At 38.7% G+C, this 27,044-nt stretch overlaps 1 protein-coding gene across 10 annotated transcripts in view; it reads right to left on the minus strand.

The window, feature by feature from the left end:
- Nucleotides 1-5,899: 5,899 nt before the first annotated feature.
- DNAH5 (dynein axonemal heavy chain 5) overlaps nt 5,900-27,044 on the minus strand; it is a 246,554-nt gene continuing 225,409 nt past the window's right edge. For 4 of the 10 annotated variants that reach the window (XM_068535147.1, XM_068535146.1, XM_068535144.1 and 1 more), the window contains 8 exons: nt 24,872-25,091; nt 23,024-23,229; nt 22,178-22,381; nt 20,169-20,384; nt 18,244-18,456; nt 15,250-15,402; nt 14,601-14,832; nt 5,900-6,100 (listed from right to left, as the gene is read on the minus strand). In XM_068535147.1, coding sequence (XP_068391248.1) covers nt 5,949-6,100; nt 14,601-14,832; nt 15,250-15,402; nt 18,244-18,456; nt 20,169-20,384; nt 22,178-22,381; nt 23,024-23,229; nt 24,872-25,091 — 1,596 coding nt within the window. In that variant the 3' untranslated portion in view covers nt 5,900-5,948. Of the gene's footprint in view, nt 6,101-14,600; nt 14,833-15,249; nt 15,403-18,243; nt 18,457-20,168; nt 20,399-22,177; nt 22,382-23,023; nt 23,230-24,871; nt 25,092-25,571; nt 25,711-27,044 lie in introns of those variants that run through there. The other 6 variants (XM_068535145.1, XM_068535148.1, XM_068535149.1 and 3 more) reach the window with 6 other exon arrangements.

Here is a 27,044-nt window from a genome sequence, read left to right on the forward strand (position 1 = left end):
GGAAACTCTCTTTACTATCTCTGCAACTTCTCTGTAAACCTAAAATTGTTCCTAATTAAAAAGTTTATTTTAAAATATGTGACCCCTCCAAAAAAAATAAAATTCCCCCCCAAGAGAAAAGAAAAGTTGTATCATTATTCCACACTCAGCCCAAATTTATCAGTACATTCCCCACTCTTACATGGTATCCAGAAGGGTCAAATAATATATTCTGCTTTTTTCCACTGAAGACTATTGGTAGGCTTAGCATGGGGAAAACAGATTAGGAAAGCAAACAATACAAATAAAAACAAACCAAAGTAGGCTACAGCAAACCTGACATATTCATTAGCTATATTCTCCAATTAATACTTAATCTTCTAATTTCTAATATAACCAACATTTTTGTTCTCCAAGAACATGATTCAGCTTACAGCAATCATCTTTTTTTAAAGCCCCTCATTTGTGCCACTTATAAATCTTTGTGATCAGTGGTGTGATGTATCAGGGGTTGTAAGATGTGAACAATCGCAATTTATGATGTTCCTGAGACACTAAGAACATTTTCACTATTTGCTAGAATAGCAGAAAGTTTCATTGATGCATGCAAATGATCGCTTTTCAAATGATAAAACACTAAAATGTTTTATAAGCTCTTTATCTACAGGCCTCCTGGGATTTGCTGTAAGTACTTGCACAAATAGATTATAAATGGTTACATCACAGCAGACCGCAAGGAGCAAGGTGACGCTAACAGAGTGAACTTAAACTGCACCCAGCAGTATAGACGAGTGTCCAGCCTCAGCTGGATCACAGGTTCTGCTTCACGGTCCTTCACAAACCTCCCCAGCCCGTGACTTCCCACGTAATCTCTTCGGTGTCCTTCACCACGTTTAGTCTTTCTCCCTTCCCAACTACTCGTGAACGCTCTACGTGGTCATTAAAATCGACTCCAGCGCAAAATACTGGGGAAAACCTAATTGGCTTTTGTGTTTGTGATCGTATTTGATGTGAATGCTATGCATATTAGCCTAAGCGAAGAAATAAATGAAGAAAGGTATTAACCGTAATCATAAAACGTTACTAGAGCAGGGGCAAGCATCATGCAGCAAATATGTCCTGGCTGTACCCACACGACACACAGCAAGGAGCAACACGGTGCAGCCCAGTAAGAAACGGCGTTTGGCACGCAAACCAAAAGGAGGGCAAGTCTCCCAGGCTGGGCACTGCAACCACCCAACATAAACCCAAACTTGGGAACCATGAAGCTTGCCTATAAATCCTGAGCCTTGGGAAACTAAGTGGAGTTCTAAATCAAAACAGGCCCAAAGAAGGCACAGGAAGAATACACATGAGGCAACTCCACGTGGTGGTTTTACGGTGTTACTAAGAGCTCATAGGACTTTATAAAACTTCAGATTAAATCCTTTAAGGCATTGAAATTGTACTATTAGATCGTAATACTGTTGGCATTTTGTAACAAAAACTTTGAAATCCAGGGGATAAGCTATTTTTTAAAGGCTCATTTGAGGACTTTGGAGATTATTCATTCATCATCTGCTAGATCTGCTAGAGTTATTGCTAATAATTGAATTCTAACAGCGTCTGAAGAAAAGAAACGTGACTCTCCTTCTTATCCCCCATCCCGCCCTGCTCAGGATACATCCTTTCTGCCTTCTGGTTCCTTAGTCACTATATTTTCAGGATGCAACTTGTCATTACTGTCTATCTGGCTGCTCAGTTTTATGGTTTTCCAGGCTGAAGAACTGAACCAGAAAAGCCCCTCGGTTGCAGACGGGGTAGCAATGCATTCTGCTCTTGCACTGATAAGGTTCACTGTGTTTAAAGCGCATCACAGAATGAGGCTCCCATTTAAGACAGGTAAGGACCTGTTTGTGGATTCACAGTGTCTTAGCCAAATCTCATAGCTGATTCTAAAGCTAACCTTGAATTCTCTCCTATCCTTCACTGGAGGTATATGTGGACACTTAATACGCACATGTTGGATACAGCAAATGTCAGTCGATTAACCGGAGCGTATAAACTTCAAAGATTACTAGAACTCAACACTAGAGCAATTACAAGCCGAAACTACTACACTTCCTCATACTTTCACAACCTACTGGTTTGTTTATTGGCTTCACCCAATCTGGAGGACCATATTGTGAATATAAGCATACCTTTTGTTTTCCCTTAAGAGGCATTATTTTGACGTGTTGATGGGGGCTACTAATCAACAGTAATCAATTACACAATACAATTTAAAAAAATCACTCCTAATACCTGCAAGGGTCAAGTATTTTAAACGTTAAACCATCATGGACCTCACCAGGGCCTGACATGGGAGAAAAAAATTGTGTCGCTGATTTGGAGGTGAGGGGAAACTGTGTCTTTAAGATAAAATTACTCATGTATATATATTTGATTATTTTTATGATTACTAAAGACTTTTGTGTTGCAAAAATTTTATAAACTACGTTGTCAGGATGCATAAGTAATTTTTTTAATAACGCCACGCCTTTGAACACACATTTATCATTGACAAAGACATCTTTGATGCTGTGTATTTTGTCTAAACTGGAGAATCCTGCAAGCTACCTAATTATAACATTCATGGTTTGTCTCGTCAGGCCTCTTAACGTTGAATTATTTACAAGATTTTTCCACCGCAAATAGCGTTTAACACAAAGAAGTTCTTCTCGCTCCAGTGACTTAGAAACACGTGATTTCCATCAGCCACTATGCTGTAGTTGGCAGCAGTTAGAAAAAGGCTTGCAATTTCATTTAGAAAGCAGCTCTCCTCAGCCCTGTACTCCAGGCCGGTTTCCTGTCACTTTTCCATCAGGCACCAAGCATACCTCCTCCTTTTAGGCAGCAAGATGTGAGTCCCCAGTACTTGTGGGTCTGACGTATTTCCCCCCTCCTTCAGATCTGAAGGAGACGTCACCTCCACAGAGCTGCCTTTCCTTTTGTCCCAATCAAACTAGGTCCCTGCAGGGAAACATCATCCATGGTAGAGATGCTGCTCAAGAACTCCTGGGCTATGGCTCTGCTCTGCCCCCCACCCCCCGATGGGGACGGGGCCTCGCTGATGCTGAGTTGGTTTGATATTTGCCAACATGCCTTTAAAGGGAAGCTCAGAGAAGACTGGGGTAAGTTGCTGCGGAAAGGTGATGAAAACCCCAAGCGTAAAAGGTCAATTCTAATGCGACAAAAGGTAGTCTTCTGCCTCAATTCTGGGCGGACTTTACTTGCACAGCTGCAAGCTGCACAGGGGAACCTGCGGACCAGGAAGAGCCAGGTAAGGATGTGCAGCGGCTGCTCCATCTCAGGGGAGCTCCTCGCTACCGTTACGTTCTGTGTCCTTAGTAAAAAACAATACTACTACTACTACTAATAAATTAACAAATAAATGGGGACACTGTAGTGTGGCTTCTACCTGCTAACCCATGACCCCTGAATAGCTGCCATCTCCCTCATGGAATCCAATGTTTTCCTCATAGCACTTAACCCCCAATCTTTGTATCTTTTTCTATGTACTGCTCACACGTGTCAGGTTATCCAGTCATAAACTGAGATCATGTAAAATTACCTGCCTGAATAACTGCTTATTTTCTGTGTCTCGTCCTCTTATGTGAATTCCATGGAATCAGGGACTGTGGCAATTTTTTCCCCACCATCATTCCACCAGGGCGCCAGAGTGCCTGACACGCAGGAGGTGCAACATAAATATCTTTGATACATCAGTATTGAGACAGATGAAAAAGATGGCTCTAGCACCCTGCAATGGCAACGGGACCCTCACTGTAGTTTTCTCCACATCCAAGGCGGTCAGCGACTCTCTCCGTCAACTGGAAAATTCAGTCAGTTGGTCTTCCCTTGATCCCCTGATTCAGTAGGATACTGAGCACCCTTCAGCGGGTGGGAGCTGGGGAGCGGGGAGTGGAGGTGAAGCGGGAAGGGGCCTCTCACTGGCACCTCCATGCTTTAGTCATGTCCCTTGCTGAATTAGTTCCTAAAAATTTCTAGTTGTTTTCATGGTGTTCTTTTCTACTTTGGGTCTCCAAAACTCATACATATATACCAATGGAGTATATCACAAAATTATAGGAGTTATACATTTTCAAGTTATTTGATTAAAAAAGCCAGTTTTGAAAGCTTATTTCTGGTTACTCAATGGCACTCACCCCCTTGCTCATAAATAGCAATTACAATTCAGACATTCATTAACAACTTTTTATTAATCTGCATTATTTTTATATTTTCATTATGTATTCTTCGAAATAAAATGATTGTTTTACAGCAATTCACACAAATCAACTGATATATTAATTCAGACCAAAAGAAGCTACTCACATGAAAATAGTACTGTCCAGGATGGGTAGGTATCACATGAACCACTCAGGCCTAATTCTCATCATACTTAGCATAAAATGATACTTGTCACAGAGCAAATCCTAGTGAGAGGGACCCACACTGGTCTCCTTGTAACCCTTCCTCCCTATAAAAAACTTTTTATCATCAGAAGCATGAAGTTACACAGATCTGAAGTTACCCAATTCTAAGCTGCAATTCTAAGTTAACACTGACCAAGTTTCCTAGTCAACAGGTTATAGGTGAAACAATTTTATAATTTATAATCATAATTTAAAATAAAAATATGTGAAAAGTTCCTTAGGTAGTATTTTCCTAATTAATAAAAACTTATGTGAAGTTCCCACCCACTATCTATGACTCTTATCCTTTCTCTACTTTTTTCTTCCAGTCATTACATTTGTTCAAGTCAAATGAAACCTTTACCATTGGATCATACCTGTTTTTATTTTCCATGTTATTTTCCAATTTTTGTCCGCACCAGATACATTTTACAGTTATAATCACAGTGTACTTGATATTTTGTTAACTATGTCTTTCAATTAACAGTATGTGCTCACCATTTCTGTGTTATGAAATCTTCACTATTGTTTTTCATGATTGCAAAATACTTCTAATTTCCTTAAGATAGACTTATTTTTGAACTTTTAGGGTATTTATTTTTTATGCTATTAAATATATATATATATATATATATATATATATATATATATATATATATATATATATATATATATATATATATATATATATATATTTCTTCAGTCTTTTAAATTGTTTCCTGGGTATAGATTTCCAGGAGAGAAAATAAGGATCAAGGCATGGAATGTTTTTATGATTCTTTCTGTGCTTAGTTACTTAATCATTTTACAAAAAGGATGGGTCAATTTACATTGCTCAAGGAGGCTGTGAGTGTTATCACTTTTACAAAGACCTCACGACGATTCACTTTAGCTTTAATTTTTTAATTCTAACAAATATCAGTTAGTATCTCATTAATAATTATCAGTGGGGTTGAACCCTATTCTAAATGTTTATTCCACAGGATTACCTGAATTGTCTATTCATCTATTCACATTCTTAACCCACCCTTCTATTTCCTTCCATTTTTTTTAAAAGGTCTATTTAATTGGCTACTTGGGCCATGAAAACAAATCTCTTACCTGACCTAAATGCAAAAGGCAACAGAAGCAGAATCAGCACAAACTTGTCATGATACCTTAGAGAACTGGGCTGTCACTAGAACCACCACATTAACAGAAGAATAATCCCTTCAAGGGAAATACCATCTGTTTAGCCTAGTCAGTCCTTGGAGTTGAAGGAAGAAGAAAATGTATTATTGTGGATTTGAGGGCCGCACTTCATTAGAAAGTTGTAAATTTTACTTTTAAATCACCAAATAACTTTTCAGAAAAACACAGTGATTGGTCATGAACGATGAAACAGGCTAAATGTAATCAAGCATCCAACTAGAATAGGGAACACCGATACAGCTCTCATTGCATGATCAACCTGATTTACACACTGTCCACACAGAAGAAAAAGGTTATGGTACTTTAGATCCTGCATTTATTGGGTGAGAGACATGCCCCGTGTTACTTGACATCACAGAGAAGGGCGACCCCACGGAGCACCCAGTGTTCGGGGGCCTGGGCCGTCCTGAGGTCCACAGCAGCGATGTAGTTCAGATCTGTTCGGACTGGCTTCTTGTAGATGGGACAGGAGTACAACCGAGGGTCTCTTACAGCTACAAAAAAATTCATAAAAATACCTTGGTGAATTTCTAATTTAACCAGCCCCAAGCCCAAACAGAGTGCAGAGCCAAATCTGTGTACTCTGAAGGTCATTCCAAAGAGAGATGGGTTTAGTAGAAAGAGGGAAATTCTTCCTGAGGTCAGATAATCCCTAGATGCGACGCAGAGGCTACCACAGGTTTCCAGTGGGTGTGACAAGACACCCAGACGTCCTCACGTTTACCCCACTCACCCCTTGTCACATGTCCTTGACATTAACCCCTGCCCATGTGACATGACCGCGAACCTCCCATTGCTCCCTCCCTCTCCTTTCCACCTGTCAATTCAACACCCCTCCTCCATCCTGTCCCCTGTACTTCCCCACCAAATCTTGTGCCCACACACCCTCTCTATATTTCCCTTGTGACTTGCCTTTGTCTTTTAATCAGACATCCAGCACCAATGCTCACTATTATTTCACTATTATTATTGCAAAATCCCATCTTCAACCCTCTGTGCCATAGTCCAAACCACATATGAAATCACAGGACAGAGAATGTTCCCCACGCCTACCAGGTGTTGTGAGTTCTCCATGTGCATAGAGACATAAAAATGGCAGGGAAGCAGGGAAGCATGGCACAGTTCAGCTCACTAAGATTCAATCTACCTTTCTGGAGCAGGGGAACAGAGGGAGTCTCCAAAATCACATACGCAATGAAAGACAATCTGTGTGTCCCTTCTTCAAAGGTCTTCTCTTATGCATTCTGTCCAGCCTTGGAATCCCCATATCGAGGACAGATGCAGGTCTTGTGGGGGCCTCAAACTTACACAGTTTGGGGGAGGGGCTTCTTTTAAGAAAAAAAAGTACAATTTGCAAATATAAAATTAAGCTTTGGAAGGAGCCTCTGCATTGAGCAGCCCTAGAGTTTAAGCTTCACCAGCTTCTTGTTAAGTCCACTCTACCTATAGTAGTTTATTTGCACATCTTGTAACACCCATCTCGGGAAGCAGTATATTATTTCCTCTGCTCTCCCAGACTATAAATTATTTCAGGACAAAAGTGGTGTCTGCACTCATCCGTGTACTTCTCTGGAAGGCCAATATTATAAATGACCCTCACATAATTATTGAGATGAAAACATACTTAACTAAGAGGATAACTTAGCTTTGGTGAATTAGTGTAACAAACATGCAACTTTCAAAATGCAATATTAATATATTAATGATACTGAATTTATTTCCCCAAACGAACTTACTCAATAATTTAGCTTTTCCTAACACATCAAAAAAGTAAGGCACTATCAGAAATTAAAGTCTCATTTTTTGACCCAAAATAACCTTCAACCTGCTGTGCCATGTGTTTTTATACCTCCACTAAATTTAATTAATTTTATTGGAAGAAGTTAAACATTTGAATATGATAATATTATACAAAAGTTTCAATATAAGATAATCTAAAGCTGTAATTCTTAACCAGGTGTGATTTTTACCAGGGGACATTTGCCAATATCTAGAGACATTTTTAGTTATCACAACTGGGAAGGTGCTACTGGCAACAAGTAGGTCGAGGCCAGGAATGCGGCTAACATCCTATAATGCACAAGACAGCCCCTCACAACAAGAGTTATCTGGACCAAAAATGTCAATAATACAAAGGTTGAGAAATGTTGTTCTAAAACAAAGTCATGACATATATACACTAATATATATAAAATAAATAGCTAATAAGAACACACTGTATAATAAATAAATTAAATTAAATTTTTTAAAAAATAAAGAAAAACAATAAAGTATTTAAATATTAAAAAAAAAACAAAGATGGTTCAATGTCAGAAAATCTACCCATGTAATTCACCACATTACACAACTAAGATAGAAGGAGATATGATTATCTCAATGTAGAAAAAATCGTTTAATAAAGTTCAGTACAATTTATAATTAAAAATTCTGAGCAAACCAGGAATAAAAAGGAACTTCCTAAACTTAGTAAAGGTTATAATATTAAAATTTATAGCATATAATATACTTAGAGAAATTTTACATGGATTTTCTTGAGGCTCAGAAATTTGATCAAAAACATTAAGAAGAGAAAAATAAATAAAATTGGTAAGAATTAGAAGAGCAGAGAATCAACTATCATAATTTGTAAATGATATGACATCTCCCTAGAAAAACAAAATCAACAAACTTTTAGAACAATTAAGAATCTTCACCAACTAGTAAGGATCTTGCTGGATTCAAGATCAACCTGTGCTGGCAACTGCCAACTAAAAGTTTTAATAAAAAATAGGATACAGTTTTTAATATTGACAAAACCATAAAGTATCAGGGAATTAACCAAGAGATCTGTATAGAAAATACTTTAAAACTTTAATAAAAGATATAATAAGGATGATCTGAAAAAATTAAAAAATAAATAAAACAAAGTCGCAGATATTTTACAGTACATTAAAATTATGTATTTGCTTAATCCCATGAAATTATTAGAAACCGTCTAAATTAATGTAACACCTAATTTTAAGTCTAGTTGCTATTTTTTAATTACCATGAGAATGTCATTAGTGATAATAATTAGGCAAACATACAAAAAAATCTGATTAAATAACTGAATGACAGTGAATTTGAGGAGTGCAGTTAATGCTAACTACACTGATATATTTAAACCCTTTAATCCTAAGATCTGAACATATAACAAATATTTAACTAATCGTTCTTCTTGATGCACACTTGACCAACAATCATTTTATAAATCTTGACGTAAGCCCTTGGAGTTTTACATTTGAATCAAGTGATAATTATAATAATTGTACCTTGGGAAGTATTTGATTACTTGGGTTTTAATCCCAAAATAAAAATAGAATTGGAAAAAAGAGCATTCTTTTCAAGAAGCAGTAAAAAAAAAGGCAATTCTCTGAAATATTTATCCAATTTTATTTATTTTTAATTGCTTCACAAGGGAAGGAGCCCACACCAAGTCACAGCATGCAGCAACCTTCTGCAGCAGGATTAGAAACCACTGAAAATATGATTTCATGGTAAAAGTGCTGACAGATGCTAAACAAGCACATAAAGAGATGATTTGAAACCGTTACCTCTGGTTAGACAAATAACTTTGGAGACAAAAATAAACATGCTAAGTAGGTAGAACAAATTAGCTAAATATGTTTAAAGCCTTGGGGCTCCAGAAGGAGGAGCAGAGAGAAGAGGGTATCTAAATTGGCGAGCTATGTGCTTTAGGATGCTAAAGGTTTTAATAAAACGCCTTGAGGAAATTTCATTTTCTAACTCTATAACTTCCGTCTCTAGCCTACATTTTTCACCCAAATTAAGTATATCATTACATCATATATTCCTTCTAATATCCAAAATAACCAAGTTACATAGAGATTCCTTATGTCATTCCTTTATCTAGTCCCTCTTTTGCTAATAACATTTAGGTTATTAAACAGTGCACTCTTCCATGTGTTATTCCTTTTAATCCTTCAACAAGCATGAGAGTTATCGTATTAATAATAATAATTTTTTTATTGTTATCTATTGTATGCTAATTATGTGCTGGACATTGTCAGTTTAATTCTCTCAACAACCCAATGAGATGGGTACCATGATTAAATCCATTTTACAGATGAGAAAACTGGAAGACATAAGGAGGTGAGTTACTTATCCAAGGTTGCAGAGCTGTAGGTGATGAGTCAAACCAGGCCAGAATGGATCCAGAGCCTAAGTTCTTCATCTCAGCAATAGTGTGACGTACTGTGTGTATGTGTCTCCATATCTTTGCAGAAATATGTAAGTGTGGACCAGAGATAACTAGATACCTGACTTCAACTTGTGGCATAGCTGAGACTCCTCCAAAGCTACATGACTAACTGCTAAGGTGATAAAGCCATGAAAGCACCCCAAATATCCAGGCTCCTGGCTCACTGCCTTTTACCTGAGGACATGTGCCCCCCTATGGGGCAGGGAGGTGGCCACCTTAACCTTCAGCATGGGGAGAGGAGGCCACAGGGGGTGACAGCTCTCATCTGCATAGGGCAGAGGCCTTTACTGTGTCTACTTCACCAGGTACCTGAGAAATATTAATACATGACTTCAAAATGCAAGGAAACCGTCCTCATTTCCAATTTAGCCTTTATTTTCAAGCTTCATCTCTAAGTGCAGAGTCTTGAGTAGAACACCACCACAAGAATTCCCAGAGATTTGCATTCATCCCACAACAGACAAATGTGATTCTGAGAGTAGCTTTGGTAGCCAGGAATCATAGGCAAATTACCTAATATCTCTAAACCTTCATTTCCCCATCTGCAAAATCGTCATGATACCATCTTACAGAGTTGTTGTAAAGACTAAATAAGTTAATATATGGGAATGCCTGGCATAGTATAATGCTTGCAATGCAGTAGTTGCCCAAGATGTGTTAGATTTCTCCCCGCTCTCCCTGTACACAAACACACACACACACACACATACACACGCACACATGCATATATACACTTACCTTTTCACTAAAACAAATTCCCCAGTCTCAGGTTCCCCATGACTTTAACAGAGTTCAGGTTTACAAACTGAAAGTGGATTAAACGCTGCAGGGCTCAGGAGTTAGGAGGTCTCCAGCTCCGGGTCGCTGCGCGGGGCTATTCCCACCCCTGGCCCACGACTGCACAGTGTTGGATCAAGGTGGGTCCTAGGGCATTCTTAGAAACACTGTTCCTCTAGCAGGAAATAGCCTCATTAGCTGCAGGGACCCTGAGATTCTTCACATCTTACTTAGTGACCAGAGATACATGTAAGTCTTGCTTTGTTCCCCCAAAACTCTAACCACTGCCTTCCCATCACATGGGCTTCAGCACCGAAGTTATTAGAAGCATCACTCTCTCTCTATAGGAGACATATATTTCCTATAGCTGCCTCTTTTCAACTTCCTTTGAGAACAGAGGATCTAGAGTGGGTACGGGTGGCTTTACTCTCTTGGAGTATTTAGTACTATTTGGGTGATTCTCCCGTGACAAGAAACATAAATAAAATAAACATTTGGGGATATAGCTCAATATATCAATATATCAATTTTGATATATCGATAAACTCAATTTTTAGCTTTGAAATAAATATCTAGACTTCCTTTTAAACACAAATAAACCAGTCCTATATGTAAAATTCAATGGCGAATTATTTAAACTGAAATTGCCCTTCCTATTAACATAAAAAACAACCCATTACAAGAATTTTAATTTTAAAACACTACACTTTTGGAGCGTCCTCTAGCCATTAATGATGTTAAACCTCTTTAGCTCAATTAGAGCCCTATTTAGTCATCAAAATTGAATGCAAATTAGATTTACAGTACGAAAAGAGCAATGGAATGTTAGTTTTCTATCAGGAACAAAACACCTCTTCCACCACAAAGCTATTTGGCAAAAAGTTTCCACCAACTTCTACTGAAGCCAAAAAAAGAATAGAGAATTATAGTTTTCCTTCACTTTTTTCTTAGTACTTTGAAATGAGTGAGTCACTTTCTCCTTTGTTTATTTTTATTTCCTCCCCTAACCCTACAGCTAACGAGCGTCACCGCTGACTAAAGCCCAGCAGCGGGAGTACAGTTCTTCCACACCAACGTATCCTTGAATCATAAAGGATTGCCTTTATTATAAATTTATTGCTTTATTACTACCATGCTGAGATGTTCAACGTCACGTGGCAATGGATTTTTACAATTTAGTCACAAGAAATAAAGTAACACCTAACTGAACGTGAGAAAGATTTGTCTTTCACTTTATAAGGGAAACATTTTTCCAACAATGTTGACTAGATGCAACAAAATTTCTAAAATAGTACTTTTGGCTAAAAGAACATTTGATTATTATTTCTATAAAATAATCACTGTCCTGGGACTTCACACGACCGTAAGGATTAATGAACATGAAGCCACAGGCAGTGTGTTTGCCGAAGCCCAGGCAGACACGTGGATACCTTCAGACGCAGCTGGGGCATAATGAGCGACACCCTGTACCAAGGGGGATACTGAGCACCCTTACGTCTCTCTTCTGATGCCCAGCTCTCTTCATGGGCTCCCCTTCCTGCACACACCGTCTTTCTGTTCCTCAAACACAGCGCATTCGTTGCTACCTCTTGCCTCTGTGCTCTTGCCTTTGCCCCATGGATACTAGTCCAATGTTCAACGTTCTCTCCTCAGCAAAGCCTTCCCTGAACCCCTGAATTCTCTCACTCCCTGACGCACCGTGTGCGTGTGTTCTTTACAGAAACAAGAACTATCTGAAATCGGTATGTTCATTTACACTTGATCCTCATTATTCCTGGGACTTCTTATGTATCTAAAGTCTCACGGAGTCTGAACTACCGATGGCTGCTCAGGGAAATACAGGGTCAGGTTCCTGCAAGCCTCTGGTCACGGCATTTCCATCAACCCATCAATACGTAACCTTGTTTTATGTGTGTTTCTGTTTAAAGTCATCTTATTAATATACACTGTTGATTCATTCACATTGAACTCAAGGTCGACAGCACTATGACTCACGCCTGATCATAGCACGTCTAACACACATGTTTTCTCCATAAGGCACACCACCGCCTTCTTGCGCTCAGGAACACTAGACAACACTTCAGCACTACACACGGGGGCCATTCTCAACAATGAAAAGCAGAAAAATGTGAAAAACATAGCACGAAATAGACCATGAAAAGGACACTTGCTTACGGTCTGAGCTGAAACAAGAAGCAGAGCACAGGCTTGTTCAACCTCAACTGGGAACACTCATGTCAGGAGACTCAAATGTTTCACTGCTTTGTACATGTCCATGAAAGACCGTGAAAGTGCCACAAGGCATTGACACTGAGGTCACAAATAAATTTTAGAGTGTAGGCAAAATCATACAGAATCCTTGCGTAACAAGGATTGACTATATTTGCTTATTTTTTCAGCTACCTTCCCTCTTTGAGACTGAGCTCCTTGCAAATGGGGATTCTGTTTGGCCTTTTCCCACTGTTGCATCCCCAGCAATAGAGTAGTGTGTGTCAGGTGGTCAACACCAGATAAATATTAAATGGATGACCCAGTGAGCCAAAGCTCTTTCCCTTTGCCAAGAAAAGTCTAACTCTAATGCCCTCTCATGCTCACCCTTATCCCCCAAAACTCATCTCAAAAGCAGTCTCCACCAACCTCCCAGGCCTAGCTATGTTCTACTTCTAGATTCCCTGACCATCCTGACAGCATCTCTATCATAACACGTGTCAAATTCTACTTAAATTATTTATTGACTTAATCAGGCTCCCTCACCAGACGGTGAGTCCCTTGTGGGTGTGATCTGATTCATAATTATCTTTGTCTCTTGCGGGTAAGCTTGTGGCTGGTATAATTAGTCATGCAGCAAACATCAATATTTGTCTAAAAAATACCCAAAGTTTATACACTCTCTTCCCTTGACATATGTTTACAAATGTGGTACTTATCTAAGGGATGGAGATACTAAAAGCTCTCTTTTAAAGAGAGATTGTTTTATCCCTTCCTTGTTTAAAGAAAAGTCTTTTGTGCTTCTGTTGTAAAATTAGTACTTCCTTGGGATCCACTATCCTGGCTAAACCTCTTGAGTTTATGGCTTATAGTGATCATCTCACTGTGTATATGTATGTCAAATCATCATGTTACACACCTTAAATATATGCAATTTTTATTTAAAAAGGAAAATAAATAAATTTTTTTAAAAATAAAAAGAACAGGGAATCTCCTCATATGGTGAACGGTAGTTACTGCTGAGGAGATGTTAGCTGAGTGAAATGTAACAACAAAAACCTCTAGAAAACATCAAGCCAACAATGGAAAATAGTTAGGTGTTTTTAGACTTGTCAAACAGAGCTTTGATAACTTTGTCAAAGTATTCTTCTTTGACATGTGTGTTTCATAGAAGTGTTATCACATTCATAGGCTGATATGTGAACCCAGCGTTTTACCATTAGCTACTGGATTAAGCTGAATGTCCCTGAATTCAAACTGGATTTCACAACCTGGCTTAAATCTCCAAGCTGGTGGAGACACCACCTCCCGTAGCCCTGTGCAGTCCTGCCTGGAAAGCCTTCTTTCCACCACTTACCTAAGCCCCATCCATCTTTCCAAGCCCATCCATCCTTCCAAGCTCATCCAGGCTCAACTGCCCCTGAGATCCAGCCCCTGACTATTTCATCCCACTGTTATCTCACCGTCCTTTCTCACCACTTATTTACTATTCCAAACACCTGTTTCTTATCTCATTAGCTAATGCTATTTTATCTTTTTATCTGCTTTATTAGATAGGCAAGAACTATCTAGAACCATTGCCTCCCAGGAGCGTTCAAGAAAGAGTCCAGCAGTCCGTCAGTACTCATTAAACACAGGTGTGAATGTGAAGCCACTTGATAACATAGTATAATCCTTATCACATGGTAACAAAAATAACGATATCCTGTGTTTATAACATCATCCAACCTGATAATACCAACCATCCCTCAACGTGCAAGACAACTTACTGTTGTTTTCGGCATAAATTCTTATGACAGGCATTAACTCGAAGAGCACTTTCGGTTTGGACTCGATGAGTTTCATGTTCCTCTTGTCCCAGCCAGCACCTTCAAGATACAAGCCATAGACGTAGATGCCCTCTGTGGGAGGGGCAGAAATGTCATCCTTCATCCACTTGGTGACTTCGTTGCGGAGCACCATATTGTCCAGAGCCCAACCTTCGTTGGCCCGAGTTATTTCCTACTCAGGGCAAGAGCAAAAGCAAAGGATGAAATCAGCAACTAGAGGTTTGTCTTAATACAAAGAGCATTATCGTGATGACAGTGTAGCCCCAAATTATCCAGATTCAAAGAAGGTAGGATAGTATTTAAAGAGTTTTAAAAGATTCTCTTACAAGCAATACCCATGTCCTAATTTAACCCCTTGCACTTTAAAAGAAATATCAAATCAAATCAAATATAACAATAACAAATATTTTGAAATCCCAGCTAGCAGCCTGAGAACAAGCGGGATTTATGTTCAGGACAAAGTAACTGCTGGTGTCAGAAAGAGACAATCATTCTCTGTCTTATTCTACTCTTTGAAACTATAATGAAAGAAGAAAGCCTGGTAGAGGAAAATTATAATAACACAACAAGTGAAAATCAGAGCTATTACCTGTCGCATTGCAGTTAAAAATCCCTGGGGGTTAAAAAAGCCTGTCATCCAGAAGCAGAGGGGCCGGTCATTGAAAACCCAAGAGGTAAACTGGCAGTTTCTTTCAATAAGCTCAGTAAACCAGAAACCCAATGTACTTGAAACCCAAGATTCCTGAAATGCATACATTAAACCATGAATTAATACAGGTTTAATTCTGCTGTGTAACTGGCTACGTTCACAGAAGAAAACAGTGGTGAAATAACAATTTCACTCTTAGAATTTAGAAGTCCCTAAGACATAAATTTTCCTTGGGTTATGACATTTAAGTTTTCATATTATTCTTCCTCCTTAATGATATGAAATAGGATAGAATCAGCTAGTCATCACATGGATTTCAGATCAATCCAGTTCAGCACACTGTTCAAGACATCTGTTTTCAGTAGAATCTCCTTCCACATACAAATATAGTCATGACCAATTCTGCCATAAAGCAATGAAAACAATTAATTGAATTAAATTTGACAGGTTTCAACTATTTTTCCTTAGGCTACATTTTCAATAGATACATTACAAAATAAGATTTCTATTTATATAAATGTGCTCATGGCCTTATCAGCACTTTAAAATATATTTTGTGAATGATAAATCATAGAAGGCTTTCTCCACTTATCATTTTTTTATGAGGCAAACAACAGTTATTTTCTCAAGTTTTTGTCCCTTAGACTGCACTTTTATTTCCTCTGATGAAGGGGTAGAAATGGAAACACAGGTCTCTTTGCCACAAACAAATTAATTGCATTCATTGCCTGTAACGTTCTGCCTGAATTCACGTGTGGAACTCCTCCTACTACAACTGGCATGGAAATGTCATTAACGTCAGCAGCAGCCACACTAGAAGGTATCTCCAAATACCAAATATTTTATAACATTTTACCGTAACTGCAATATTTTATGTGTGAATAAATGTAGTGATCAACCTGGATAAACTACTTGAATTTCAAATATCTTAAGAATTGATATGCCTATTTTTCAAGAGACGGTGAGATTCCCAAAGACTGATAATAAGTAGAATAAAAACCTGTATAAAATGATTTTAATTTAAAAGTGAGGTAACTCGCTCTATCACATCTTTATAGATGTGTTAACTGAAAGAGGTGTGTTTATATGACATTTGATCTGAGGGCACAGGGACCCATTAATGAGGGGATGTCTCCAGGCAAGGGTGCCTGTTCCAGAGCCTGCAGGTGCTGACCAAGCTGGGTGAGCTGGTTTAGTGGAAAATGAGCCTGCAAGGGCCAGTGACCACGGAGGTTCTTTCTCTGTCATTGGCAATGAGAAGAGTGAATTCATATAGAAAACTCTCTGGCCTTGGCAATGAATTTTTTGAAGGTGAGGAGAGAAAGGAGTCTGGTCAAAGCTGATTCTGAGTTTCTAGGCTGCGTGACCAGAGGGATGGATGGTGGGTCACCAGATAAGATGGAGAAGACAGTAGAAGAACACTCCCCAGTTACCATATACTGCCTTTGGGACCCACGGCCTTGGAATCTGCCAAAGCCCTGGGTGAGATATCAGAGTCTCAGCACTAAGTGAATCTCTTCTGAGAGACTCTCAGTTCTAACCCCATCCTGTCTCACCATCCCATTTACCTAAGTATCTTCCAGAAGGTTCCAGTCACCCCAGGACCCAATATCGTCTCTATAAGGTGCCCTCCCTGGATAACCCCACCCTCCTGCCTCCCAGGTCCTTCCCCTGGACCCTCAGCATCTTCAGAGCCATGATCAGCAAACGCCTCTACAGAGACACTCAAATACTCATTTTACTTTTCCAAGTAAAAACAAAATGTCTTAAAACCACATCTACCATACAAACTGTTATATGTAGAATGGATAAACAACAGGTCCTACTGTATAGCACAGGGAACTATATTCAATATCCTGTAATAAACCATAATGGAAAAGAATTTTTTTAAAAAACCCACATCTTGGTGCATACATAGAATGGAATATTACTCAGCCATTAAGAAGAATGAAATAATGCCATTTGCAGCAACATGGATGGACCTAGAGATGATCGTATGAAGCCAAATAAGTCAGAAAGAGAAAGACAAATACCATATATCACTTATATGTTGAATCTAAAATATGACACAAACAAACATAGCTACGAAACAGAAAGAGATTCACAGACGTAGAGAACAGACATGCAGCTGCCAAGGGAGAGGGGCTGCGGGGGAAGGACTGGGAGTTTGGGGTTAGCAGATGCAAACTATTATATATAGGATGGATAAACAACAAGGTCCTACTGTAGACCACAGGGAACTATATTCAATAGATTGCGATAAACCGTAATGAAAAAGAATATGAAACAGAAAATATATATGTATAACTGAGTCACTTTGCTGTGCAGCAGAAATTAACACAACATTGCAAACCAACTATACTTCAATAAAATTTAAAAAACCCACACCTGTCATTTAGCACAATTAACAATACATAATCAATAAGCATACTGTTAAATTATTATCTTGTTATCTTGAGAGATACATACTCATATATTTACAGACAAAGCAAGGAAAAATGTGTCTCTTTGGTGTGACTTTTGATACCTGCATGTGTCTAGGAACGTTCCCTTCTATAAGACTAACATCATGAGCTTTGAAGTCCATGAGCTTGGGTTTACATTCTGATTCTTAGACTTCTAAGGTGTGCGATCTGGGAAAAGATTTAACAACCCCCCAACCTCAAGTTCCTCATCTGTAAAATAAGGGTCATAAATTGCAAGATTTAAATGAAACAGTGCATATAAATTGCCTAGCAGAGAACCTGAGATGTGGGAGATGCTAAATTATTTTCTTCCCTACCTACAATCCAAAAATACAGGGCTCTAAGGAGATTAGTCCCTAAGCAAAAGAACACTCTTAAATGCATTATTCTTACATGCTTTTCACTTGCCAATTACAACTATTCACAACAATAAAGTGATTAGGCAGAATAAGAGCTGAGTTAAACGTACTTTTTTCCACCGAGCAGGAATTCTGGCATCAAACATGCAATTCAGTGCGTCTTGTAGATTTTCGCTCATGATGATGGTGCCATCAATGGCAAGTTTTAGCTCGGTCAGGGTGCTTCGGACTAGGGTGAGCACCCTTTGCATTCTGTCTATCTCCTGCCTGAGGAAAATGTTCATCGGCTGGAATGGCCCCATCTTTTGCAGCCTCTCCTTTACCTGCCATGGAGACACCCAGCACGTGAAAAAGTAGGCAGCTACTAACGTTATGTAACTGGTACCCTAGGGCTTCTGAAAGAGCCCCAAATTTTACAGTTCCATAAACAGTAAGCTTTTATTTTTTTTCACTGCCAGAAAACAAAGAAGAAATAAAGAAGAAACGTCTGTTAAATGACCAGCTGATTTTTCATCCCATGTGGGAGAAGACAGGCCTCCATAAATTCACAGAAGAATATACAATCCATGTCCACAAACATGTAGCCTTCCAAACAGCAACTGCACTTACTGGGAAATATTCACTACTGCCACTCCAAGACTTGCAGATACACACATGGACACACACAAGTAGATGTGTACACATACACAACAATTTTTAAGGCTGCCTCAAAACACTAGACTTCTGTTTTAAAAGCTTTCTGTTTTTTCCATCAAAGCATCTATCCATCCACCCACCCATTCATTTCTGTCTTACAAGTATTTATTCAGAGTCTTCTGTGGATCAGATATCATGCCACGTTGAATTGCTTTATCCTAAGCAAATTTAGCAAAAGGAAGGTGTCTCTTCTAAACCCCATACTTACCATGTTTATTTATGTAATTATTATTATATTTTTAAGGCACTTTTATTGCTTTATAAATATTTCAACCACTGTTAGACATGAATGACCGCTTTCCTGATACTATAATGAAAGGTGCTTACGAAAGCTCATAGCAGTATTGATTTTCTCCGAGCAAGTGATCAGAGATTCTTCCAAGGGAAATGAGTCCCTTGGTGACAGTTCCTTGAGTTCAGACTGTAGTACTAGCATCCAAAATGGCCTGCTTCATGGAAAATAATAGGATGCTCAAGTAACAAAATGCTGCAGACTTCCTTCTGAAAACCAGGTGGAAAGGGCAATATATAAAGAAACATGGTGGTCTTGTGACAAAAATGTCACAAGGTTAGTCCAGGTCATCTCTTAAGACTACATGGATGGGACTTCCCTGGTGGTCCAGTGGTTAAGACTCAGCGCTTCCAGTGCAGAGGGCATGGGTTCAATCCCTGGCTGGGGAACTAAGATCCCGCATGCCGTGGGGTACAGCCAAAAAAAAAAAAAAAAAAAAAAACTGCATGGAAGTAAGCCACTTACTTTTGCGTTTCTCAAAGACTTAAACATGTTATCAGGGTAAACCTTTTCACAATATTTGCTAAAATGTCAAAAAAAATTAACTTTCACAATCATCAATTTTGCTTAGAAGTTACTTGCGTATTAAAAAGACAAATCAATTTTCCAAACCCATGAGATGAAGAAGCTGCAGAGTTAACGATATAACTATAGACTCCCTGAAATTAAGAAGGCCTGAATTACACAACATTTTTCTAAATAATCAATGCTTTACTCTAAGAATATATTTTTTTCCTCTGAACAAATGACAACGTGAAGTGCCTCCAGGGAACGTTTTAGAAAAGCAATCCTAACCCATCGGTCCACACTTGTAATTTAATTATGAAGATTAACGTTCTCATCAGGTTTCTTTATTATTTCTCTTTTGAGATGATTACATTTATAAATTCAAACACTTCTTTTTCTGGTTCTTCAAGAAGTAAGTTTTTTAAATGATTTTTTTTAATTTCAGAAAAATTATTTTTTGCCCTCCTCCCTTTGCCCTCACTCCCCCAGCCAACCAGACACATCCACAGCTGATGTTTTGTCAGGATGCCATCAACTCACTTCAAATGGACCATAGTCTGGGGGCAGCTTCTCTAGCATGTCATCAGCCAGCCGGGCCACCACCGCCTCCCGGGTCTCATCCCCTCCACCAGAGCTGTCCTTGGGCTGGATGCCCAGAACGGTGTCCAGCACGTCCTTGGCCAGCTTGCTCTGGTAGGTGATGTCGGCATTGGGGTGCAGCCAGAACACCTCAGGGCTGTCGTAGGTGGGCAAGCTCTGAACAACACAGACTGTAAGCACAGACTGCTGACACAAGTACCAGTTAAATTACACCGTCTTAGCAAATAAACACGTTTTTATTAGGATAAGCATTTACATGATATGTCTTATTCGTGGCAGGCTGCAACCTCAACAATTTCTCCAGGAAGGAATCAAAAGTTGTCTTGAAAAACAATTAACATAATAGGCTCATGGTTCTTTAATATCTGCGCTTCAAGCAAATTCAATCAAAAAGACACTATCTTGTTTTATAATATATTTGTAAGATGGAAAGGGAACTATGGATTGGCATTTTGTTTTTTGAAAGTCTCGTCTAATTCAAACCAATTGTTTAAATAAATAGTGTATAACTAATTGTTACTAAAAATGACAGTTTTAGCAATTATGGCCCAATCGAGCAGAGGTGGGAAATGTACTTTCCCAAGGAGAAGGACAGAGACTAAGAAAAACGAGAAATATTGAAAGAGCAACAAAGTTACAGAGAAAAACAGACAGCAAGAGACAATGAGAAGCAGAACTAGCAATTACTAGCAGGTAAATACTCCCCCAGCTACTTGAAAAAAAGAAGATTTACCTACAATTTGACATATAATTTTATGTGTGAATTGTATCCTTAACTTTATTCATGGTTTCCCTCTCTTCTAGTCCATTATTTTATTCCTTTTTACATAATGCCTTTTTATGAGCTACCTCAAATTCATTGTGAAATGAGGTGTATGTAAATAAATATAATGGGCAGGTATACCTAAATTTATACCTTCACAGGCATTCTCCTATTCAGTGCTAATGATTTAAAGACACATATAGTACAGTTAAGACAAATATATTTGTAGATTTGAATTAATAAAAGTGTAGGGGTGGTGATATATGATAAACTCATCACACTTATATATCACAGAACCTCTAAATATACTGATAAATTTAGCTCTTGGCGGGCTGTTGTGCTTTACTTTGTTCATCCGGAGATAAACTTTAGAGGCAAAAGAGATCGCTAAATGATGATCTAACGAATTCAAGGTACTGAGACAGAAAATGTAGTTACCTGGAAGGACAAATCAGATTTTTTCCCCAAATTTCCTGTCAAAATCCTATTCTTACTTAGAGCAGTGCTCCTCAGTTGGAGGTGATCTTGCCCCCGCCAGGGACATTTGGCAATGTCTGGAGACATCGTAGGTTGTCACAACTGGGTAGAGAGTGAAACTGACATCTAGTGGGTAGAGGGGAGGGATGCCGCCAGCCATTCTACACAAGTCAGTCCCCCACTCAAGGAAGCATCCAGCCCTGAACGTCAACGGAGCCGAGGCTGAGAAACCCAGTCTTAGAGGAAGCGCTTCTACAGAGCGCGTTCCTGAACATACTCATAAGCTGTCCATTAGGCCAGGATTAAGGAACAGATGTCACGGGATAAGGCAAGTGGATTGAAACAGAACAGATTGCGTCTAGAGGCTGCCTTTGGGTAGAGAGCTCCAGGGTATTTGTGTAGGTTCCCTGGTTCTAAATCTGCCCAGTCTATCACCTCTCCAAAGAATATTCCTCACTGGGGCATTAAAAGGGGAGGAAAGAAGGGAATTCACATAAAACACACCCTCAGAACAAATATAAACAGTTTCATCATTAGGTGACTATAAACATATGAAGACAGCATCTATGGTGCTTGGAACCTTCCACGTTCAGTATGCATCACCATTAAAATTTACTTTCAAAGAAGTACATACAGTATAAATAAATATCAAAAAAGTCAACTTGCTATAGATACTTGCTCTATACAAAAAATTCTGAAGATGACAAACCTGAATATACTGAAGATAGTTATCCACCGTGCTGCATTTTGGAATATTATATCCTTGGTAAAAGCTAAAATCCGGTCCAAACATATTTTCACTGAACCAAACCTTAGCAAGTGTGTTCAGCAATCTCTTGTCATAGTCATCAGTGACTCTGCCTCCGTACTGAACCTCTCCTATCATGTAGCGTACGGTGGTCCAGGAGACGCCCTGGGAAAATTTATAGAATGATTGTGGACTGACTACTGTCTCACCCCCATTTTCCCTGCCAAGTAACACCCATGTAATCACTGTCACCAATGTCATTTACTCATTCATTTATTCACTCCTCAGTAATGTGAAAAGTGCAGAAAGAAAATTAAATAGGCAGACATGAGGGGTAACTCAAAGCTCGTGATCATGACTTGAAATAGATTCTCTTGGTGCATTCATATGTTTCTATACTTTGATTTCAATAGAAAAAAGTTGTTTATTTTTTGAGAATATAGAGGCTGTTCTTTAAAAAGCACACACTCCAAAAGTAATCTAGACTCTAAATGGTTCATGTTTTAGGATTTTAAAAAATACACTTTTTCACCCATTCCTCCCTCCCTCCAATACACCCCGTTAGGTTGTCTTACTTGTAATGTCAACTTGTCTTTGAGAAGTAAAAACATAATCAAAATTTGTTCCTTTTTTTCCCTAAAATCAAGAGGCTAGTGTGACCCAAGCTGCTATGACTTAAAGAGAATGACTTTGCCAGCACAGAAAATCATCACTCTTACAGGATTTACGCCAAGGCTGGGCGGTCATGTTAGCTCAAGGACCCAAGCCCACAATCACCGGGGGCACGAAGCAGTGTGTGCACAGTACCTTTTTGAGATCCATGTCGTCTAAGTGGTTTTGGATGAACTGCACCGTGGCATTAAAGTCGGCTTGGTTAAACTCATAGGGTATGTTCCACCCCAGGGGGCCGAACTTGCGCCTCTCCTGGACCGTGGAGTGCAGGAAAGCCACGGCATACAGCATGGGCTTCCACTGGGCTACAGCGCTCACGTCCAGCAGGTCTTGGCTCACACCTGTTGTGGTCAGTTAGGTGAAAAACTATATCATCTCTCAAACATCTTTACTTTCTACTACTTTTATAAGCTATTAATTATTTTTGTAAATTCCTGATAGTAAACTTCACTTATCTTGAATGACTCTTACCATGTTCATATGACAATTATAATTTAACTTTTGGGTACCCAGAAGGCATTCCTCTCTGAAAAATATGCACAGAGATTTGAGGCGGTTGGGGGCTTGCTAACATGGATCAAGTTCTTGCCAACCTAACAAGACAATGTGGGGATAAAATAGAGATGGAAGAATAGTGGCAGTAAAATAAATATTGCTACTATTACTACAACTACTACTACTACTACTACTACTAATACCTACTACTACTACTACTACTAGGGGCGTGTACACAGGTTGCTATGGCTTCTATACACTCTGTTAACAATTTAATATTAAAATCGTGTATATAGAAGCCCATTGCTATTGAAAAGTATGAACTATTAGATGTAAAATAAGCTGCAAGGATATATTGTACAACATGGGGAATATAGACAATATTTTATAATAACTATAAATGGAGTCTTTAAAACTTGTGAATTACTATCTTACACACCTGTAACATATAATATTGTACAGCAACTATATCTCAATTAAAAAGAATAATAAAATATAATAATAAAATAAAAAAGAAGCCCATTGAGACCTGAGTATACTCCCCCAAAATAATTATGATTACTATATATGCACATATTATATTGCATACATAATTATAAATGTTTTCACTTGAAATCTTTTTTTACTGACATCATCCTTCCACATCTATTTTATTGGCAAAAATTTGAGACTTGTTGACAACTCCAAAAAAATTTGTAGATTTTTCAGATTGCTATGTAATAATTATTATATTGATGATTATTATTAAATACACTATTTTAAATTAAATTTATTCCAATTGCCCTGGATAGTTTTTATTATCACTATTTTAGGCACAAGAAAACTGAAACTCAGGTTGCTTGAGTGATTAACACCCAAGAGAACAAAGCATTTGTTCAGGCAGTATCAGAGCCGGGATTTCTAACTGCAAGTCCATACTCTTTCTGTGACCGTGAGCCTCAGACAGGGAGCTATGACACAGAAGGAGCAAATGAACAGAGAGTAGTCTCAGCCCCACTTGTGACAGGAGGGGCATTTTGGTCTGGTTTGGTGGCCGTTGTCGGATTTCTAACTTAGCTCACATTCTGACATCCTGACACACAACCTCATGCAATGAAAGCAGAGACCATAATTGTGACTCAGCCTCTCCTCTTGCAAGAGGCTACTGCCCTACATTAGGTATGGAGCACGAAGACCATAAACGACATTATCCATTTTAGATGTTAACATAGAAAGGCAAGTGTCTAGCAGAGAATAGCACAGGCCAAAGTAGAGCGATAGTGGGGAAATAGCAAAAATATAAGGTGGAAACCTGAGCTCTGACGCCCTAACACGGCCAGAGGATATTCCACATGGAGCAGGACAGGCGGGGCTATCCCCTCACCATCTTGTTAAGTCATAGCACCACTTGCTATAACTAATCCTAGCTAATTCATTGTTCATAATTTCTTTAGGAAAACAATTTAAGCACAAGAACTCCCGTAAACTTGGAAGTATTCCTCGACTCACCACCATATGTTCTTTTCAGTCCTGCCCGGAGTCCCTGGGGGGGCTCATTGGCAAATTTAATGGACATCTGAAGGAGGGTAATGGGAAACTGCTTATGAGCCTCAGTCGTCATCCACAGGCGGAAAGCATCATGTACAATCTCGGTTTCTATAATTATGTCCATTAGCTCATCCATGAAATCGAGTCCCAGATGGCAGTTCTGCAAAAGTGCCCATCCTCCCTACATCAACAACAGTACGTGAAATTAGTCAATTTTGTGTTTCACCCAGAGATTTAAATTAGTACGTTCTTTAGAAATTAAGTAATTAAAATTCAATAGAAAAGCATGCTAACCCCTTTAAAGTAATTTAGGTCAAATCTAAGGATATGATCATGTTGAACTGAGATAGGTTACATTTCTTCTTATTCCATGTATGTGTGTCACAGCATACTAGCATGCCACTTGTAGTAATAATATATGGTGGGGGTCATGAACATCACCAAAGTGAAACATAAAAAGAGATAACGGCACTTCCAAGTAAAGATGGTTGACTGAAAACCGTCACTTAGCTCAGCTGCCTCCCCAAATTCCATGAAAAGTACAATGAAGGGACTTTTTTAAAGGTATGAACTCTGAAGGACAGAGATAGTGAAGGTGAAGACAATGTCAATAACATTGAAAACAGACTCAAGAAAGCTGAACCGTAAACTGACCGTTCAGGGAGAGCTGAGACGTAAACTGATTTATACCATGTAACTCCCAAAACACTCAAGAGGAGGTGACGAAGGTCCTTCTGGAAGTGGGGGAAGGTGATGGCCTAATACAAGAAGATTGACAGTCCAGACCCCCGACACGTTTCCTTAATGAAAGATGGAAAGTTGATTTTCTTTAGAAGGCAAAACAGACAGGGTTTGCAGTGGAGGACAGCAGCCTGTTAAGAGTATAGGAACCTCACTGAAAACAGGTAAAGGAAAGCTTACCTATTGAATTTGGAGACCTATTACCTTCCTTCTCCCACTGAGTTCCCAGAATACGGACAGCAAGGTATATACCCTCTAGAATAGGAAGAACCTTCTCTGGGGAATCTGACCACTCTAACAGCAAGAGCCTTAGAAAATAAAAAGCCAGATCTCTGGTGTAAATTATTCTATGAGCATAAGAAGATTCTTGCATAAAGCAACACAGGCAAAAATTTAGGTCATGAAATAATAATTTATTCAATACCTAATCTATAGAACATTTTTTGCCAAAATCATCTACCATACCCAGATCATAAACTTGAGTTGTTTTCTTGACTCTCTGACTTTGGATCACTTAGATTTGATTAGTGTAACCTGAGATATTTTTCTTTCCAAGAAACAAACTAAGCACCAGATCTAAAATCTTAATCAAGTTACATGTAAAACTGATCATTCTGGAATGTCACATATCCCCTTACATTTTCTTCAGAAGTATATAGCACTGCTGAATAAATAACTATTTATTTATCCTATGAAAATTTAATTGACACTATCCACAATTCAAAAAAAAGGGAAATTAAATATAAAACATAACTACAAAAAGGCTTCAGATGCTCTCTTTCATCCAGCATACAAGTGACTCCTGATCTATGTTTCTTAGATGAGAACTTGGAAGGTTCAATCTTCACCCACGGAAAGGAATCTTTGGCCAAGGTTGTTTCTTTGGCATTGCCACACTCTGTATGAATGGTTTGTGTTCTTACTGAGCAGATCATCCATTTTGCTATTCCTGGGTAATTGGTTCACTCTGTCATAAAACACTATTGTCTCTGACAAGTTATAAGCATGCTAATAATAATAAAGATTTTAAAAAATTTTTACTTGAAATTAAACTACTAAACAAAAAACACAGATAAATTGAAGGCTAAAAATATTCCATTTAAATTCTAATTTAGTTGCCTGAAGCTATTAGCTACACCATTATTTATTTTAAATTCAAGTTAAATCCATGTCCTGTGAATGTTAGTGTTTTTGCTCTAAGTACAGTACCATGCAGAGGAAGGAAGTCAAGGGGGAGGGAGGATGAGGGGGGAGAGGCCAGAATGGAGGCCCACCAAGCCCTTGTGTCAGACCAGACCTAGGATTCTGAATCATGGATGTATTTTTTCATCTCTAAACATATTTAAATCAGGTGCCTTCTGCCCTCCCCCTCCCAACTACAAACTAAGTGCAT

Source organism: Eschrichtius robustus, chromosome 2 (assembly GCF_028021215.1).
Source record: "Eschrichtius robustus isolate mEscRob2 chromosome 2, mEscRob2.pri, whole genome shotgun sequence".
Classification (NCBI taxonomy): domain Eukaryota; kingdom Metazoa; phylum Chordata; class Mammalia; order Artiodactyla; family Eschrichtiidae; genus Eschrichtius; species Eschrichtius robustus.